We start from the raw sequence: 18,850 nt of genomic DNA, 5'->3' as shown, positions 1-18,850 counted from the left end.
AATATCATTCATAAGTTGTACCATCTGTGTTAGTAACTTTATCGTCTACGTGGTTGACTTCACATGATTTAACTTAGTACTAGATCTGGAAATCAATGTTATTACTAATCTTCACTACCAGCAGAATGTTGAGAAATCATGAAATATTCAGATAAGTTTACAAACATTTTCTTAATTAAAACAAACGAATGTTTTATTTAGAATTAAGAAATATATTAATTGTGAATTGAAGGATTAAATGTACATGTTAGTATTAATGGATAAAATCCATTCAACCTACATTACTAGTATTCCTGAAAATGTTTACATTTCTATATCCTTATATAATCAGAGGGGTTTTCTATGGGTATTATGGTAATTTTTTTGTTTGGATTCATGAGTTCATTAAAGCTGGACCACCGTGGAAAAACTGGATGACCGTTCCGTCCTACTACGAGACTTCTCAGCAGTGCGCATCCACGATCTCGCCTCACGAGACTCGAACCCAGGACCTATCGGTCTCGCATATGAACACTTAACCTCCAAACCACCGAGTCATCATCCAACGGTGTTAATGTCTAGCTTCAGCTAATCCATGAAATCCCACAACAGACCCAATTGAACTCCACTGGCCACTACTTCCCACTAGAACTTCAGGAAATAACTCTTTGAGACAGTCAAGAAACGACTGTCCAGTGCTTCCAGGTTTTCCAAGATGGTCTATTTTAAACTGACTCATGAATTCAACTAATAAATATCCGTATATATTAGAAAAATATAATAAATTCATGAATATGTCAAATTTATGACTGAAGAAAACGAAAACGACAAAAATGAAGATCCATGATTTTATTACATAATAAATGTTATATTACTCTTTATAAAAACAAACCCACTTTGATTACATCTAATTGTTTTAAATCTACCACGCTCTGAACAAACTCTATTTAAAAAATAGTATGGATTTTTTTTCGTGCTGTAAAATGTAAGCTACACCGAGTCGGTAAGATGAATGAATATTAAAGTTTTACAATGAAAAAACCCGTATTATAAAGTTTGGTTTGTTAAGTAATTTGTCATGGATATTGTTTCGAAGGTGTCAACTTTAATTTTATGAATTATGGTAATTAACTTTTAAAAAACGTAAAACCGTCTGATACAGTAACATTCTTTGTGACATAAACGATGTTTTGTCACCATAAAATTATGCTAATAAAGTAAATACATAATTAACTTTTTATTTTGACTATCTTCTTCATTAGTAAAACCTTGTTAAGTAACTAGCCCTTAATCATTTTATTCTTACTTATTATCAGGGTTTGTTTACGTAACCATTTGTTTTTAGCCCTTCGGTCTTTGATTACTATCATCGTTATGGAACGTTCTTCCATAAATGTAATATTTTATTCAGTCTGTTATATTTATTTACATCTTTGCTATACTCCAAACATGTGTAACCATAGCAACTTCCATCTAACCTCTTTTACGTAAGTGATTTGAATCCATTTTGTAATTATGATTTTTAAATATTATAGGTTGCAAGCAAAAGACGAGAACCAGGCAAAATAAAATAAATTCGTATTATTCTGCTCAAATCTTTGTTCTTGCTTTCTTGAAAATGATATTGGGGACTATATATTTGAACGTAACTAATAAACGTTACCCCATTTTTCATATTGTTTTCCTTTAAAAAATTTTTTGGAGTTTGCAACATTCTATTTACAATTAATTAACAGTTATACGAGTCCATTGATAGTATATTTAATGTATGACCTTAACCGAATAAAAACGCTTTCTAGCAATATTATACTATAATTTTTTTCATAAATTTAGACAGAGCAAAAACAAGAAGTTCCTCAAAATAAAGTGAATTCAATCTATTCCACAGTTTTTCATCAGTTTTATTATGCAAACCTTGATATTCTTGTTTTGCTTAAATTTACCAAGGGATCTGATTAGATGTAATTCTTTATAATCTTAATTAAATATGAGATTGTTTATTCGAGAATAGATGAAGTTAAGTCTTTTACTCACATATATGTACTGTTTTTCAATCGTTTATATAATAAATTTATGATCCTGGAGATGAAATGCTTTCAATTAGCTAGAGGACTAGGCAAACACAAGAATATGTCATCATAATTGTAATCCTTGTTAAGGAAAAATTGATAACACCAGCTTGACAATGATATTACGTGTTATATCCTAGTGAAGACATAAGTACAGGTAACTTCCGGGACCTATTAATGGACTATTATATTCTTATTGTTTAACTGTTGAGTAATTAGGTTGTTTATATCTTTATTCATCTTATTATAAGCTCCATTCTAACCTATGAATTATTATTATACGAATTACTGTCCCTAAATTATATTCAGTTTATTGATTATTGTGTCCCGCATTCACAGCCACATTTGGATTGATCTTGTACAAATATTACTCTCTATTTTATGGTGTGATGTGTTCTATCTGTCTGATATATAAACCGAGTATGTTTGAAATAAATGATTCGCATAACAGAAACTGCAATTGGTGTACTGAACTCAATTGGAAGGGTTAGGCGGACAAGGTACCAATAAGGACGCTAGACTGCTCATACCAGTTGAACGTCATTGGCACAGTGTTAAGATTAGACAAGTCGTATTCCGATTGGTGAATAAATCACGTGATAAAAAGGCGGACATAAGATCATAACGAATTGGATACGACCTTGTTCTTTTTTTTTAAATTCATAACATTAGGAATATTCATATTAATAATAATAGTAACTGGAAATTTGTATTGAAAAACACTGAACTATTCTAATGAATTTATTTATTAAAGAATAAATTTTATTGTATGACAATCATATTGTGGTAAATCTAACGATATATCTACACTGGCGGCATATAAATTAACGGTAACGCTACGTTTTTCAACTCTCCTGATAATAGTAACAATAATAATCTCCAGTAACAACGTATAATATATTGGCAACAAACAGTACAATCATTAATAGAATCTGAATTCATTCATTTATTTAGATCAACACATCATTTTGTATCATACTTTCCCTGTTATTATTTAAATTTAGTGTTAGCGAATATATACATATGTATACATATTCTTGAATTTCTCTATTCATCCAAATCACTGACAGTCTATTGTCACAGTTTATTAGATTGTCATATAGTAACTATTCGTGTTTTATTTAGGTATCAAAATAAATCTATTATCAAATATCATTTAAGTTTGAAAAAGTATGTCAGATAGATAAAATAGATTAAATTTTCATAAATTTATTTGCTTACTAACTGTCAGCGATAACTGTGAAATATTTTACACAGTTGAAACCACGAGTCGATTTAAGCTAGACCACCATTGAAAACCTTGTAGTGCAGGGTGGACGCTTTGTACTATCATAGGATTATGGATGCGTTTCTGAACAGTCCCATACTAGGACGAAATAGCCTACCAAAGCTTTCAGGTTTTCAATGGTAGTCTAGCTTAGATCGACTAGTGATTTTAAATGTGAAAATGCTACAATCTCCACAAAGTCCCATACTACTAGAAGTGAAATATGTTTTGTTTTGTTTCTATTAAAAAGGGAAAAGTAGGTATTCTGATAAGTATTAAGGATAAGCTTCGATTGAATTCCATTTTGAGTTCGAGTCCATTATTGAATAATAATGATAATAATAATATTACTTACAAAGAATTTTATCATAAGGCTAGAAGCACTCGTGTGGGATTTCTGATAAATGCACTTCACGAAGAACTAACACATGATTTTCAGAAGTTACAGAGTATGATATTTTTGGATTTTTAAATTGTGATTCGAATGTCCTTATTCTCAACTTCGGTCGCTACTTTGTCAAATTTCCAAAGTTAACATAAATATTTTATTATACTCTTGGATAACCATAAAAAAATGTTGGTACCAGCAAACCTGTACTGCAGTAATTCAGTTATTTATTTTTTGCTTAAAGTTTAATTTAGTGAATCAGTAAGCTTTATACGTACATTAAATTAACGACTAATGGTTCTCAAGTATTTTGCAGCCAAATGTAAGTAAATTTATTTATGGACGAGATAGGTAAAGTATACATAACTCAGTGTATTTAGGTATAGTATTCTAAAGCAGTTTTCGTCCATGAGAAATCGGCTACTTCCTCGAGTCAAACCCCATCAATCCTTTTCATTTGTAATAAGTAGCATACGTTAGTTTTCCTACGTCAAAGTAAAAATGGGATCCGTAATATGTGGTTCACCCTTTTCCAAAATTCATCGAATGTTTGGTGTTAGATAGTCCAGTTGTTTGTTACCTAGAAAGCCAAAATATTCATCTGTAATTCTTCTATCAACCACTATTCAAAATGTAGATAACGTAACAAAACGAACAGTGGCAAAGCATTCATTTTAAGTGTTTATACGTGTATTAATTCACTGTATCAACACCCTGAAAATGAAAAAAACTCTTAAAATAGTAAATTCAATAATTATTTCATGAGAATAGTTCGAAATGTATACTGAAAAAGCATTGAAGTCATTGTAAATGAAAGATACCATAACCCAAGAAACAACTGAGAAATTTAATAATACCAACTTATGTGTACTATTAACACATTAACACTTTTTTTTCTGTAAAAACACATTAGGATAAACAGAATATAACACTTTAGGAGTGTTCCTCAAAATTGATTTTATCATAGTCATCATTCAATATCTGACATGCTCAAGCATAAATGGACTAAACAAAAAGACTGGTAAATTTTGATTATATATATTTTAATAAGAAACTACAAATCTCTGGTCTAAATGACTGTAAAGATAATAATGAGTAGTAAATATCCATATGGACTTTGTTAAATATCTCACAGATTTTTGAAACTTATACAACTTAGAGATTAATAATTAATGTTCGGTTAATATTTAGAATATAGAGGTGATTTATGACTGATGAAAAGTGTCGGAATCAGTAATTATGTATGATTACTTATGTGTGATATTTAATAATTGTATTAAAACATAATGCAGACATAGGTATGAGGTTTATCGGTTAATAATAAACAATTATTAAAAATATAGAAGGGGTTTTGTGAAGATTTAGTATTTATTATAGTTGAAAGCGTGAGTCAATTGAAGCTAGACCACCATGGAAAACCTGGAAACACTGTACGGCCGTTTCGTCCTATTATGGGACTCCTCAGCAGTGCGCATCCACGAACCCACTCTTGCCAGCTCAGTGGTTTATCGGTTAAGGGCTTCGGCTCGAGACTGGTAGGTCCTGGGTTCGAATCTCGCTCGCGAGAGTGGGTTCGTGGATGCGCACTGCTGAGGAGTCCCATAATAGGACGAAACGGCCGTACAGTGTTTCCAGGTTTTCCATGGTGGTCTAGCTTCAATTGACTCACGCTTTCAACTATAATAAATTATTAAAAAGGAAATTTTTACTGAGAAGATAATCATTATTTAAAAGTATAGTATTCAGATTATATATGGATGATTAGTTTTTCATCAAAAAACATTTTATGAATATAAGCAAAGATGGTTGATGACTATCAGTGGAATCCAGGATGCGCGCATTTCGTTCTATTTAGGACTTGTCAGCTTGATGTATCTGCATCTCAGAGTTGATGTTCACTCTGGGATTCAAACCCAATACCGTTCGCTTCAAAAGCCATTGAGTTATCCACTCAGCCACTATTCATCTTTGTTTATGATGCTTGTGAATTAATGCAATATCGAGGCAATACGCACAGTATGCACATATGCTAATAAGAGACTGACCAGTTGCAGTCCTAAACATCAATGGGAAGATTCAAACAAACAATACCAAGAAAATTTAAACTTCATCCTATTGCAAAAGCAAGTGGCTATCAGGACTCAGTAGCTGAGTAGATAACGAACGATAATGAACGATATTGGGTTCGAGTCCCAGAATGAACATCAACTTTGAGATGGAGGCACATCAAGCTGACGAGTCCTAAATAGAATGAAACGCGCGTCCTGGATTTCACTGCTATCCACTATCTATCTTTGCTTATAATACCAAATGAAATTATATGAATATGTTAAGAACATGTTTTTTCCTCATTGTGTACTTCGGAATATTTAAATTGTGATCAGTAGTGACGTCCAAAATTCACATTTTGTTCTGTTTAAGACACGTCAGCTAGAGGCACTTGCATCATCTTCCTGAATTCATGCTGAAACTCGAACCCAGTAACTTCCTCCTTAAACAGTAACCTGTTGTCTACTGAATTCGTATAGTTACTACTTCACTCAATGGATATGATATTTGTCAAACTTGTGTCATAAATTGCTGTATCAAGGGCTGTCTTATAGGAAAAATATACATCAACAATGACTGGTTAAAGTTTAATTCTGAATAACAACAATCAGATGGTCCAAACCTTACTAATAATATGAATTTATCACGATATTTATAGTTACTTTCAGTAGTCATATGACTTTCTGATTTTTTTTTATGCCATATATTCATTACAACCTCTATTATTTACAAAGCGAATTAAAGCTTCATAATATTCACGATTACTATCAACTAGCAAACATAATGGTTCAAAGAATAGTTCTTGAAATGATTTTTTCTCTAGGCAGAGACTAGATGGAATGCGAATGTCTGTGATTTGATAAAATTCATAACAATAAAGTCATTTTAGATTTATACATCTCAACATAACCACTTTGGAATTATTCATTCCTAACTAGTGACTACTTTTAAGAATTTCTAAGAGTTCTATATTCCGTAAGATTAATTACATTAAACCGAGATCAGTATTTTATTGAAATTAACTAACATATTTAGATATGAAGAAAGGAGCTTTCAAAAAGCAACTGATTTTTGTTGTCTTCACCATAAGACCAGAAAGCCAATCGTTGCTCTCAGATGACATCGTGAATAGAAACTGAAGAAAAAACAGATAATTTTGAACTGTCCTCTAATTTCATGTGTATAAAATTTAACGAAAACCAAAAATCATATAGCTTTAAGCCTCTAGAATATTCTAAGGATCAGTAGTCAAATAGATAAAAGGAAATCCTTTAGTAAACAATATTTCTTTTAATCACTGAGTATTTAAGCTGTTATTTCAACAATTGTTTTGACCAGGATATGAAATATTTCCTTTGTTTACATAACCCCTACAATCGTCCACTATGTTGATTTCGATACTTTCAATCTTAACTTTTATCTGACAAATAAATAACTAGCCATTTTAAAGTTATATTGTTCTAAACCGAGTGGTCTAACTGACTCAGCTAATTTTTGAAACATATATAAAATGAATGATTTTGTAAATCTGGAAAGACAGAAACTTCGACTCTTTCACATTTTGTATCCTAAATGTAAATAATATAAAGTCAGTTGTTATGTAAGCCACCTATTTGAATCAACAATTCAACAGGATAAAATAAAATGTTTTCTGTTCAATACTCAACAAAATTAAATTCTTATCACAGTATGTTTAAACGTTTTTTTTTATCATTTTTTTGTTTAACATGAAACCAAGGAGTATGTGTGTGCGTGTATTTCTGGGTGTAAATATGACGTAAAATTTCTCACCATTTAAAACAACCAACAAATTTTTTTTGGTTCAACCCATAGCTCCCATAAAATGGTCTAATTTATCTTGAAATATCTAGCTCATTACAAAGTGTCTTAGTTTGAAAAGTTGATAAGAACCATTTGTTGTTATAATTTTCTCTGTAAAAAGAAATTTTTTTGAAATTTTTTTATTTACATACTTTCATATCAATAAATAAAACGGAAGTTTTAAGTTTAAAGGAAAAGGACATGATTTATGGATTAGATATTAAGTCAATTGTACTTTCTCTCATGTATTTTTATATTTGGAATGCCTACAAGTGTTGTATTTTTCTACCATTACTTAGCGATATTTGTTTATTTGCTTTCAAAGGTATGTAGATTATAAACTATATTTATCAATTAAATATTCTTATCAGAAGGGGTTTTTGTGGAGATTTAGTATTTTAATAGTTGAAAGCGTGAGTCAATCGAAGCTAGACTACCAGGAAAAACCTGGAAGGACGGTCGTTTCGTCCTACTGTGGGACTCCTCAGCAGTGCGCATCGGATGCCAGCTCAATGGTCTATCGGTTAAGTACTCTGGCGCGAGACTGGTAGGTCCTAGGTTCAAATCTCGCAGGACGAGGTCGTGGATGCGCACTGCTGATGAGTCCCACAATAGGACGAGACGGCCGTTCAGTGATTCCAGGTTTTCCCTGGTGGTCTAGCTTCAATTGACTCACGCTTTCAACTATGAAAATTGAATATCCTTTAAATATATTTAACTTCGCAAAAAGAACATATTGTGTATTTTACTTATAAAAGCGAATTGACTAACTGATTGTTGTAAGATGAGTGAATTATTAGACGTCAACTGATGATTTGAAAATTTAAGCGCTCAAAGTAAAACTCTCACACCGGGCTTACTCTGTAAAAGTGTCATCTGTGTCTACTATTCGATAAGAGACACATACATAGATGAAACTGTTGTCTGACCCTCCTTGAATTTATACCTACTGATTAGTCGGCGGTGATCACCCTGATTTGTATCTAGTGCTGGAATCGTTTTATAGATTAAGTTACAATGTAGTCACAAGGCCAAATGAGTCAACATCACTCTATTTTGATGGTAGACGAATGGAGATACCAGAAAGGAATATTTGAAATTTTGAAGAAATTAATAAGCTTCATGGGAATTGATTGAAGACATAATCAGCTAGCCACTTGATTTATGAGGACCTAAAGAAGATCGATTCTTTGGTCAAGATATTTGTACAAGTAATAAAAATTCTTTTAAAACTACTCAAGTATCCACAATTCTATATTGGATCTAAAAATATAAAATCATTGTTTGCTTTTAATCATTTGCCAAAACGTTAGGTCATTCAGAATTATGAGATTTCTACGCTTAAACAAAATTTTATAAGAATGTGCAAAATGTATACAGTGAGTTATAATTACAAAAAATGTTTTCACAGGCTATCCACTGACCGCAAACAAAAACATGTAATTAAATAATGATGAGAAGTGATGCCGTAATGAGATCATTTTATCTTACCATCGTTTCATTCAGTGATTACGCTACTCAATGAATTCGCTAAACTTTGTAATGTAAACCACTAAATAGAAACTCAATGGCTTGTACATATTGTGCTCACTTCAAAGCCTAACCACCCATTGTTTAATTCCTGGCAGCGTTTTTCTCGAGAGCTACTAAAGATCCAAATAATTTTGGCCACAGAGCACTTTGGTACTCCCCTTTTATTGATGAAGATCAGTTAGTAAAGTGAGTTGCATAACTAAAAATTGTTGACTTAAAATAAGGCAAAAGACCCCGCACAAATAGAAGCATGTATATATATATCCAATTACTTAAAAAGTTGGTCCCCTTTGTAATTATATTTCCGTAGAAGGTATTTTTGCATTAGTAATAAATATAAAGTATACTTTAGAAACTTCATCCGAAGATTATTGTTTAAGCATGCCCGTTTAACAATAAATAAAGTTTTGCGTTGTCAATAAAATTCCTGTTTCATGAATCGAGCTTTCATAGTGAATATCCATAGTCTAAGCTCAGTCTAAATTCGGTGGTAATATAAGCTACAAAATTCAGGAAACTTGTTGACGCTCCTATCGAAACAGTCATTATCTACGCACTTGTGACTAAAGTTAAAAGGAATTTCAAGGTATTTTAACAAGAAACAGAGATCAATGTGGATCAACCATTATATATATATATATGCAGAGAGAGAGATTAGTGTAGATGAAGCATGATTCAGACCTCCAATTTACTAGTTCCAGTGGTCCGGTTTTCACTACTATGTCAAACAGAATGCAAATGAGTTGATGGTTGATGCATGTACATGAGTTCACAAAAAATTACATAAAATACCGTTGACTCTGTTGATGTTGACTTAAGAACGTGAACAAGCCCATACATTAATAACACGACTGTTAAAAATTCATTCGGCTGAGATTTGTTAACACTAATTTTTGGATAACTATATGATTACAAGCTAATCAATACACAATTACTTCGTTAGTTCTCTGTGAGAATAATTATCACGTAGGTTCGAGTTTTGTATTTGATCCAAAAGTGATCACTGATCTGAATATTTTTATAGTGAGGTGTTTCCCATCTTACAAAAACAGAGTACTGTAAAATATTTGTTATGCCTGGTTACTCTTGTGATGAATCCAGTTCAATCCAATTCAATTTCCTAAATAATACTGACAGTGTCAACAAAACTGATTCCAAAAGTAAGCATTTATATTGATTGTATTCTATAACTGCTTGTGTGGTCAGTACATTTTATCGTAGTAAAAATTAATGAACTCATAAGATATTAATAACTCATTCTTTATGCTAACTGAATTAAGTTTGTATCGATTACGAATCCAAAACACGAGACCATTTAAAATTAGATACAAAATGCTTCGAACAATATGCTCATAACATTAAATACTAAACTACAACACGAAGTTCAGGAAAGGGATTTAATACCACACTGTACAATTATATATATATATATATATATATATTGAAGTATTATTACCATGGAGACATCGTCAGAGAATAAACATGATTATGTAATAGGAAGGTTGTAATACTAAATTGCGTAGTGTAAATAATGACAGTAATATGTTGTGTGTGCAATTAAATAGCCTTGCAAAATCAATAACTTAACAACGGATTAAAATGTGAATAAGACAAGATAATTAAGACATTTTTGTTACGATAATTAAAGGTAACAGAGGGAAGAAATGAAATGAAGTGATATCAGAATCAACTACGAATAAAATCATGGGATGTGAGCAATTAGTAAAGAGAGAGGCGAATATTTTGAAATACGAAATTTAATAATAATAATAATAGTTTAGAGTCATGGTCACGGTAAAGATGAGACCTAATGTAGATTTCACACTATCGGATAAAAATTTTAGTTTATATTTTGCAGTTTGAGACATTCCTATGATTTGGTGTTTTCCAGAACAATTTACAAGGGTGATATATCAACCGAGTATCTATCCAGGTTACTTAATTTTATTTTCTATGTTTGTTTTAAGAATCGATTGCGCCATCAAAAATAAGCAAGCCAAAAAATATTCAGTCTCATCCCACCCAAACAGAACATATTTTAATTGCTATCAAATAAGATTGCCTCACTGTGTTACTTAGCAACGATCACCATATCAATATTTCCTGTAATAAACGATAAAAGATTGAATTTTTTTTCGGGCTTATTCCATGCAAATGAGTTTGTTAGGAGTACTTCTATTTTGAAGAGAAAAAGATATAGACCCAAAAAAATTTTGTTCGTTTATTGCGTTTTAAATTGTGTATACATGATAATTTTATGTGATATTGCGTGAATGCAAGTAAGGATGTTGACGTGAATCCCGAAATTATTGCTTAACATTTCTCATACTATTTTATACAATAATTTTAGATTTTAGATTTATATGTAGGTTTGATTCTTTTTTTTGTTTACAAGAAAATGTTATTTTTTTCCAGCTTTTAGTTGGCTTTGTATTGACAACAAAGTTAACAGAAACAATCCCTTTATGATAATGGTAAAGAATAAACTTTTAGTCATATTTAAGATTAGATGATTTTTTGAATGAAGTTTATATCATATACTAATATATAATTATAAAACTGTTTTCGTTTAGATTCACTAAGTATTGTTTGTTTGAATCTTCCCATTGATATATAGGACTGCAACTGGTCAGTCTCTTATTGACATAGGTGGATACTGTGCGTATGGCCTCGATATAGCATTATTTCACAAGCATGATAAGCAAAGATGGACTCAGTAGCTAAGCGGATAACGCAGTGGCGTTTGAAGCGAAAGGTACTGGGTTCGAGTCTCAGAGTGAACATTAACTCTGAGATGCAGGTACATCCAGCTGACGAGTCTCAAAATAGGACGAAACGCGCGTCCTGGATTTCGCTGCTAGCCACTATCCATCTTTGCTTACAATGTTTTAGTTTAGGTTGAAGTAATTTCGAAATAGGGTATAATTTTCTGATAGTAAAAAGACATGACCAGATAAATATTTGGAATCTTGATTTACAGGACTCACTAGAAATATATATATATCATTTATTCGGAGTTCAATACTTTACATTTTTGAATGTTTATTCGTTACATTATATGAAGTAATTTTTGTCCTACGGCATCAGTAAACTAATGTTTCGTTCCCAACATAGTTTCACTTCATCAACCACAACTTTGTACTAGAGCTATTGAACACAATGATTATTGGGCGTTTTGCTAATGATCGTTCTCTGTGAATAAACGTTTTGTTTTTTGATATTGTTAATGTACAAACTATGAACCAGAGAATTCTAGAACTAGGTTCTGTAGCTTAAATGATAGAATTTGATTAGTCCTAAGAATAAATAAGAATAAAGTTGGTCATAACTCAGTGATCGACCAACGTTAATATCTCAGTTCCACAGGAGGTGAACTTTATTATAAATGATAACGTATTCTTTAGTAAATTACTTTTTTTATCAACTTTGATCCAATTTGATATGAATTTTTTAATGTGTTTTTTTTACCAAATTTAGTAAAGCAATAAGAAAATAGTCCAAAACGAAATAATATTATTTAAAACAGTTTACTGTTACTTCACTATCATCAAGTTGACTTAGAAATTTAATCTAAAACATGATGGGCATAACATAGGGTTATGTGAGTACACTTACCAGTGAAGACTAGTATTATTTCATGAAGCATTTTTGTTTCTATCTTTCGGTTGGAAGAATTGAACGTCTGGGCACATAAATATAAATCCTAATGTATCAGCTGTAATGTAACACATGAATCATTCTCCGTTTCTAAATGCCTTAAAAACATACAAAGACAGCTCTTCTAATTGAACTACAGTACCTACGCACAATACACGGATCAATTTTAGAGTGAGATATATCTAAACTTGCATCCCAGGACTTCGATTACTAATGTATTTTATACTTAATATAAACAATAATGATTTCTAAATTTCTTATGATTGTCACATAATATACTTTACTATTAATGTAGTTGACTTTATCAATGTAAACTTATTCATACATATCTAATAACAATGTACAAACTTAGTTCAGAAACACTTTTCAAATTATACATCATCAGTCATTTCCATTGAGTATTAAAAAACAAATCATAAAACTAATATGAAAAACGATAAAAGTATTTTTAGATTGAAAAACTTATAAAACGGATAATCGATTACTTATTTGAAATAGAAACTTTTTCCACTTAAACAGATGGTGAATGTGTCGCTCAGTTTCGTGTATCGGTTGAAGTTAGACATTAACACCGTTGGATGACGGCTCAGTGGTCTAGTGGTTAAGCGTTTGCACACGAAACCGAAGGTCCTCAGTTCGAATCCTGAGAGCGGATTCGTGGGTGTGTATTTCTGAGGAGTCCCATAATAGGACGAAACGGCCTTCCAATGCTTCCAGGTTTTCCATGGTAGTCTAGCTTCAATCGATTCATGATCTCAACTATCAAAATTAAACAGATTCTTTTTTTATTGTTATATATTTTAAATAATTTAGTTGATGATGATTTAGCCCTGAACAATAAGAGTAACTTAACAATTAAACTATCCAACTAAGAGAACAACTAATTTGTAAAATTATTATAACAGTCAAAGTGATAAGAGCTTGTTCGATTTATTATTCTAATAAAAATCTATAACATGAAAACTGAATATTAATTTTTATTAAACGCAACTGTATAAAGTATACTCTTATATTAGATGATATGTTGATTGGATCTTCAAAACACACACACAGACACATTTACTTTATTGATTAGCAAATTTTCTCATTCACTCAAAAAAAAACGAATTATCTAGAATTTCACAATTATCTATACATAACCTTGTTATAAGGTATGTACTTAGACATGCATGACTTAATCTCTACCAGAACCTGTTCATTTCTATTCACTAATCATGGAGTCTCTTTTTTATTTTTTAAATGTAAATATTAAAATTATAAAATTTATTTAATAAAAATCTGAAATTATTGTTTAACAGGAAGTTGATTTATTACAAATGCTGATTATTTTTTGAATTTCACATCAAAAAATGAGCAATTTTTATTGCTATTTTAAACAAAAATTTTTTTGGATATAGAACTAGCGAAGCTATACTATATTTTATAGTTGAAATCACGAGTCAATTGAAGCTTGACCACTATGGAAAACCTGGAAGCACTGGATGGCCGATTCGTCCTATTGTGGGACTCCTCAGCAGTGTGCATGCATGAACCCAGGACCTATCAGTCTCGTGCGCGAGCACTTAACCTCTATATAATTGAGCTGGCATCCAACGGTGTTAATATCTAACTTCAACCAATCCACGAAACTAAGCGACACATTCACCATTGTCTTCAGTGAGTTGATATCTCTAAACAGACCGAATTGAACCGCACTGGTCACTGCTTCTCACTGTAACTCCAGTCTCGCGCGATTTCGCTCTCAGGATTCGAACTCAGGACCTTCGGTTTTGCGTGCAAACGCATAACCTCTAGACCATTGAGCCGACATCCAACTATTGAATTACTACAATCTTCACAAATCTCCTTTTCTGAAAATACAATTTATTCAGTGTTTTGACGTTAGATAGTTGTGAATAATCGACATACCCCCTCAAGGGTAATTTGGTATTACCATATACTCAGAAGTTAAATTTATCTATAATCCTAAGGCGAATGAATATATCTCCCAGACTTATATAGTTGGTTTCTGTCTTTAAGAGGAATAAATTACCTGCAGAATTATAAAGAATACAGTTGTAAATAGGCAGAGATGGATGATGGCTAACGGTGGAATCTAGGACTAGCGTTTCGTCCTGTTTCGGACTCAGCTGAATACACCTGAATCAGTTGCACATAGTGTGTAATATTACCGGATAAATAAGACTCTATTCCAGAAAATTGCTACAGTTTTCTTAAAAAAACAATATTTCTACATACGTCCAAAAGTTCTTTCATATTTCGATTCAGTTTCTTCTGAGATATTCAGTATCAGAAACATATATTCTAGAACTGACAACAAAATTATGTTGAATTAAATGTTTACTGAACTCTATGGACTATATTACTCACTGTCTTTATTTGATACTTGGAATACATAACTCGTAAAGTATATGAATAACATTGAAAAACAATTCATGTTAAGGAAATAAATCAGAAAACATATCCGCAAATGTATAATAACAAATTTGAAAAAAACAAATATTTCAATACTTACCCAGTGACTACAACAACGAAATCTAAAATATTCCATATATTTCTTAAATAAGATCCACTGTGTAGAATAAATCCTAATGCAATAATTTTCAAGAAAGCTTCACAGGTAAAAATTCCCAAAAAGTAGTTTTCAGTGATTTCCTACAGATAGAAAGTTTAAAAAATTAATAAATTAAATAATAAGTACAGAATTAATAAATATGATGGCAGTTTCAATAACTTGGTGTTAATTTTTCTGATAATAACACTGAATGTTGCAGGTTCGAACACTTTCAAAAATAACACATTCTCAAAAATGGAATGTAAAACAGCAAGCCTTAGACTTAAGTTCATGACGGATGTTCTATCAGTTGATTCCAATCAAGCACAAGTAGTTCATTTGAAGTAAACAGTAAATACAATGATTTCTAATTACTCAAGAAGTACAATGTAAGAATTGAGAAATTAGAGTTTATCAATTGGTTTTCATCGATATTATCTGATCAGCTGATGAATTAATCATAGTTGAGACATTCGGGAAGAATATGAGTTCCAAGTACGATTTTCATAGCCTTGTTTCTTCCTAAATAAAAGTTCCATCCAAAAACGTACCTTTGTCTTATAGATTAAATTGTAAGTATAAACCTGAAGAGTACTATAGCTAATAGAATTCTCTCACATGTAACTAACAGACGATTCTGTTAATATCCGAGTTTATTGGTTGTTCTCAAACTTGCTTATGGGAAAATTCTAATGGATAACTCTTAATTTATATCTGTGCTGAATATATATTAGTAATAATAATTCCCTCGCAAATAAACCATTCAGCTCAGAGAATTCAACATCTATGTCATAATAAGTTATACTTATTGTTGCACGTTTCAGAGATAAACTTTATTACACTGCCAGTCTGGTTGCATAAAATATCTATCGTACTGAATTATATAAGCTTCATCTAACTAGAATGTTTACTTATGAAGCATTAACTTCCAATGTAAACAGAATCTTTAAAATGAGCCTATTACATTGTATAAAATCAAACGAAAAACGGGAACATGTATATATTTAAGCATTATAAATAATTATTTAGATAATTCGTTTTTGTATCGGTTGTTTGAAACCCCTTTGATGTTTAGGACTTCAGATTATCAGTCTTTTATTAGCAGACGTACATCCTGTATGGACTGCTTAGAGATTGCTCTAAATCATAAGTACTATAAGCAGAGATGGATGGTGGCTAGCGATGGAATACGAGACGCGCGTTTATCCAATCTGGGACTCATCAACTGGATGTCCCAAATAGGACAAAAGAAGCATCCCTGATTCCACTACTAGCCACTATTCATCTCTGCTTATTATTATGTAAATATTTAGGAAGGATAAAATTGGCAATCATTACATTCAGTAAAAACAAATGTAACATTGTAATTCATGTCAACCAGTCAGACAATATTCAATCTTTCTGAAATAATGGACAATGAACATTGTAAATTAACGTCGACTTTATAATGACATCTGATATTGTAACATTGTCTTTATTTTTCCTCCAATCTTTCCTTTGATGAAGATACCTACTTCATGGAATATGACAGTAAATCTAATGGAATTTCTCTTATTTTCCCTTATTTTTCAAGATATAATCATGAATAAACCTAGTCAAAATAGAAAGTGAATTTTTCTTTAGTTAGTTTAATTTTCGTTAAACACACACACACATTTCATTGTATATGTCAAATTTACATTTCCTGAATAATCCAAATCAAAAAATGATTGACATAGTAAAGTTAGATATTAAAAAAAGTTTTTTTTTCTTCAAACTTTACAATATAAAACTAATATAGTGATAAAAAAACAACAGAATGTCTTTCTTTTAGGTTAAATCAAAGTACAATTATCGAGAGAAGCCTTATTTTTCTTATTTATAATCCATGTTGTCTTCATTTATGAAATAAACAATATTTATGAATATCATCTTTTGCATATTATTAATAATAATAATAAAATCCATACAGGATTATAAGATGTATACATGTTTGAACATTTTTTATCCATTAAAAATTATTGCAAAAAGTGATCTTGATTAAAAACATCAAGTTCAACGAAGGGATCTCTTTTCAACGAATTCATTATCAAGCTGAACAATAGTATATATATGGAAAAATGTTTATTGTTAAAGTATTAATTCTATGAGGAAATTTGAATACGAATAACCAAGATGATGTAATAGAAATATTATGATACAAGATTACGTAATACGAGTAATAATAATAGACATAGTGAATATAATAAGATAATATAAGTGTATTTTCGGACGTGTGACACTATAAGGTCGGCATTTGGTGAAAGTTAAGGATAGGTTACCAAAGGAAGATCAATTGTCATGATTGTAGTGCAGCTATATTGGAGAAATATCCAGACAATTGAATGTAAGGTTGAAGGAACACAAATAGTGTTTGGGAAATGTTTCTAAAACTTCGGTTGACATAAGAAAACTTGAGAATAAGTCTGGGATAGCGTTACATGCGTTAGAAACGGGACACAAGATTAATTTTGAAGCGGCCAAAATAGGTCAGAAAGGTTTCAACACTCATAAAGAAAGATTGACAGCAGAAGCGCTGTATATATGGGCGAATAAGAACAGCCTAAACAGAAAGGATAGTATTCAGCTGGCAGCCATTTGGCAAATATTCATCAACAAGTAATTGGATCCTTTCTTTATCCAACCTGTTCATCTCACATGAATCGTTATTTTGACTGAAATCAATATGAGTTGTGTTTAGCATGTACTTGATGATTCTCATTTTTGCTTGGGATTCAACGATTCAGAAACAATTTTTCCAACCTTCGATTTGCACTTTTATTTTTACTTCATATAGAAACATATTAACATCGACATAATTCATTAATAACTCATTCTTACACACACACACATAATTCATTTAATCTTTTATTTCACATCGTGAACTTATCACATGATTCTCATTTAACTGACTAATATTATCCTATTTACTAAATTCAACATCAAAATATGATCGGTTTAACATAGAATAGATTTTCATATCATTGTTAAAAACCCTGTGTATAACTTCGGTGATTTCGATTTTGATTCAGACGCACTTCATACGGTGTTATAGTCAGATACTTTGTCATATTATGACACAAATGTTGACACTGATTGATCATTGATTAGAAAACAATTTCATGTTGTCTAGACTGTGGTATAAGTCAAATTCTATTGATCAAGTTGTCATACAGTCTATAGACTACGTGGCATGCCGTTGCAAATCCTTTTGTTTTATTTTAGATCGTTCAAAGGAGCTAATGAGTACCCCTGTATGCAGACTATGTGACTGTTAATATTCATCAGCGTAAATATTTTCAATCTTGAAAGAAGTAATATGTAACTGTAATATTCAAAACTACCAATCCATTAACAAAAATGTTATCACTGGACTATTCATTTATACTGACTTGTGGTGGTCAGTATTCGATATTATCCTTAATTTTCGTATATTGTTCGTCCTGATAACCATTACTAGATAGTGCTCCTGCGGTGTATAAATCAGGGGGCAAATATGAAATATCGATTATGTT

At 31.2% G+C, this 18,850-nt stretch overlaps 1 protein-coding gene across 1 annotated transcript in view; it reads right to left on the bottom strand.

Annotated features, from left to right (window-relative positions):
• The window catches only part of Smp_020170 (voltage-dependent calcium channel), a gene marked incomplete at both ends in the record, with an annotated part of 167,914 nt that overhangs the window by 119,160 nt on the left and 29,904 nt on the right, over window positions 1-18,850 (bottom strand). The window contains one exon of the mRNA XM_018793451.1: window positions 15,278-15,418. Coding sequence (XP_018647963.1) covers window positions 15,278-15,418 — 141 coding nt within the window. The remainder of the gene's footprint in view (window positions 1-15,277; window positions 15,419-18,850) is intronic.

The sequence above is a fragment of the Schistosoma mansoni genome, chromosome 1 (assembly GCF_000237925.1).
Source record: "Schistosoma mansoni strain Puerto Rico chromosome 1, complete genome".
Classification (NCBI taxonomy): domain Eukaryota; kingdom Metazoa; phylum Platyhelminthes; class Trematoda; order Strigeidida; family Schistosomatidae; genus Schistosoma; species Schistosoma mansoni.
The sequence above is the reverse complement of the archived record's forward strand: the minus strand, read 5'-3'. Positions and strand labels throughout refer to the sequence as shown.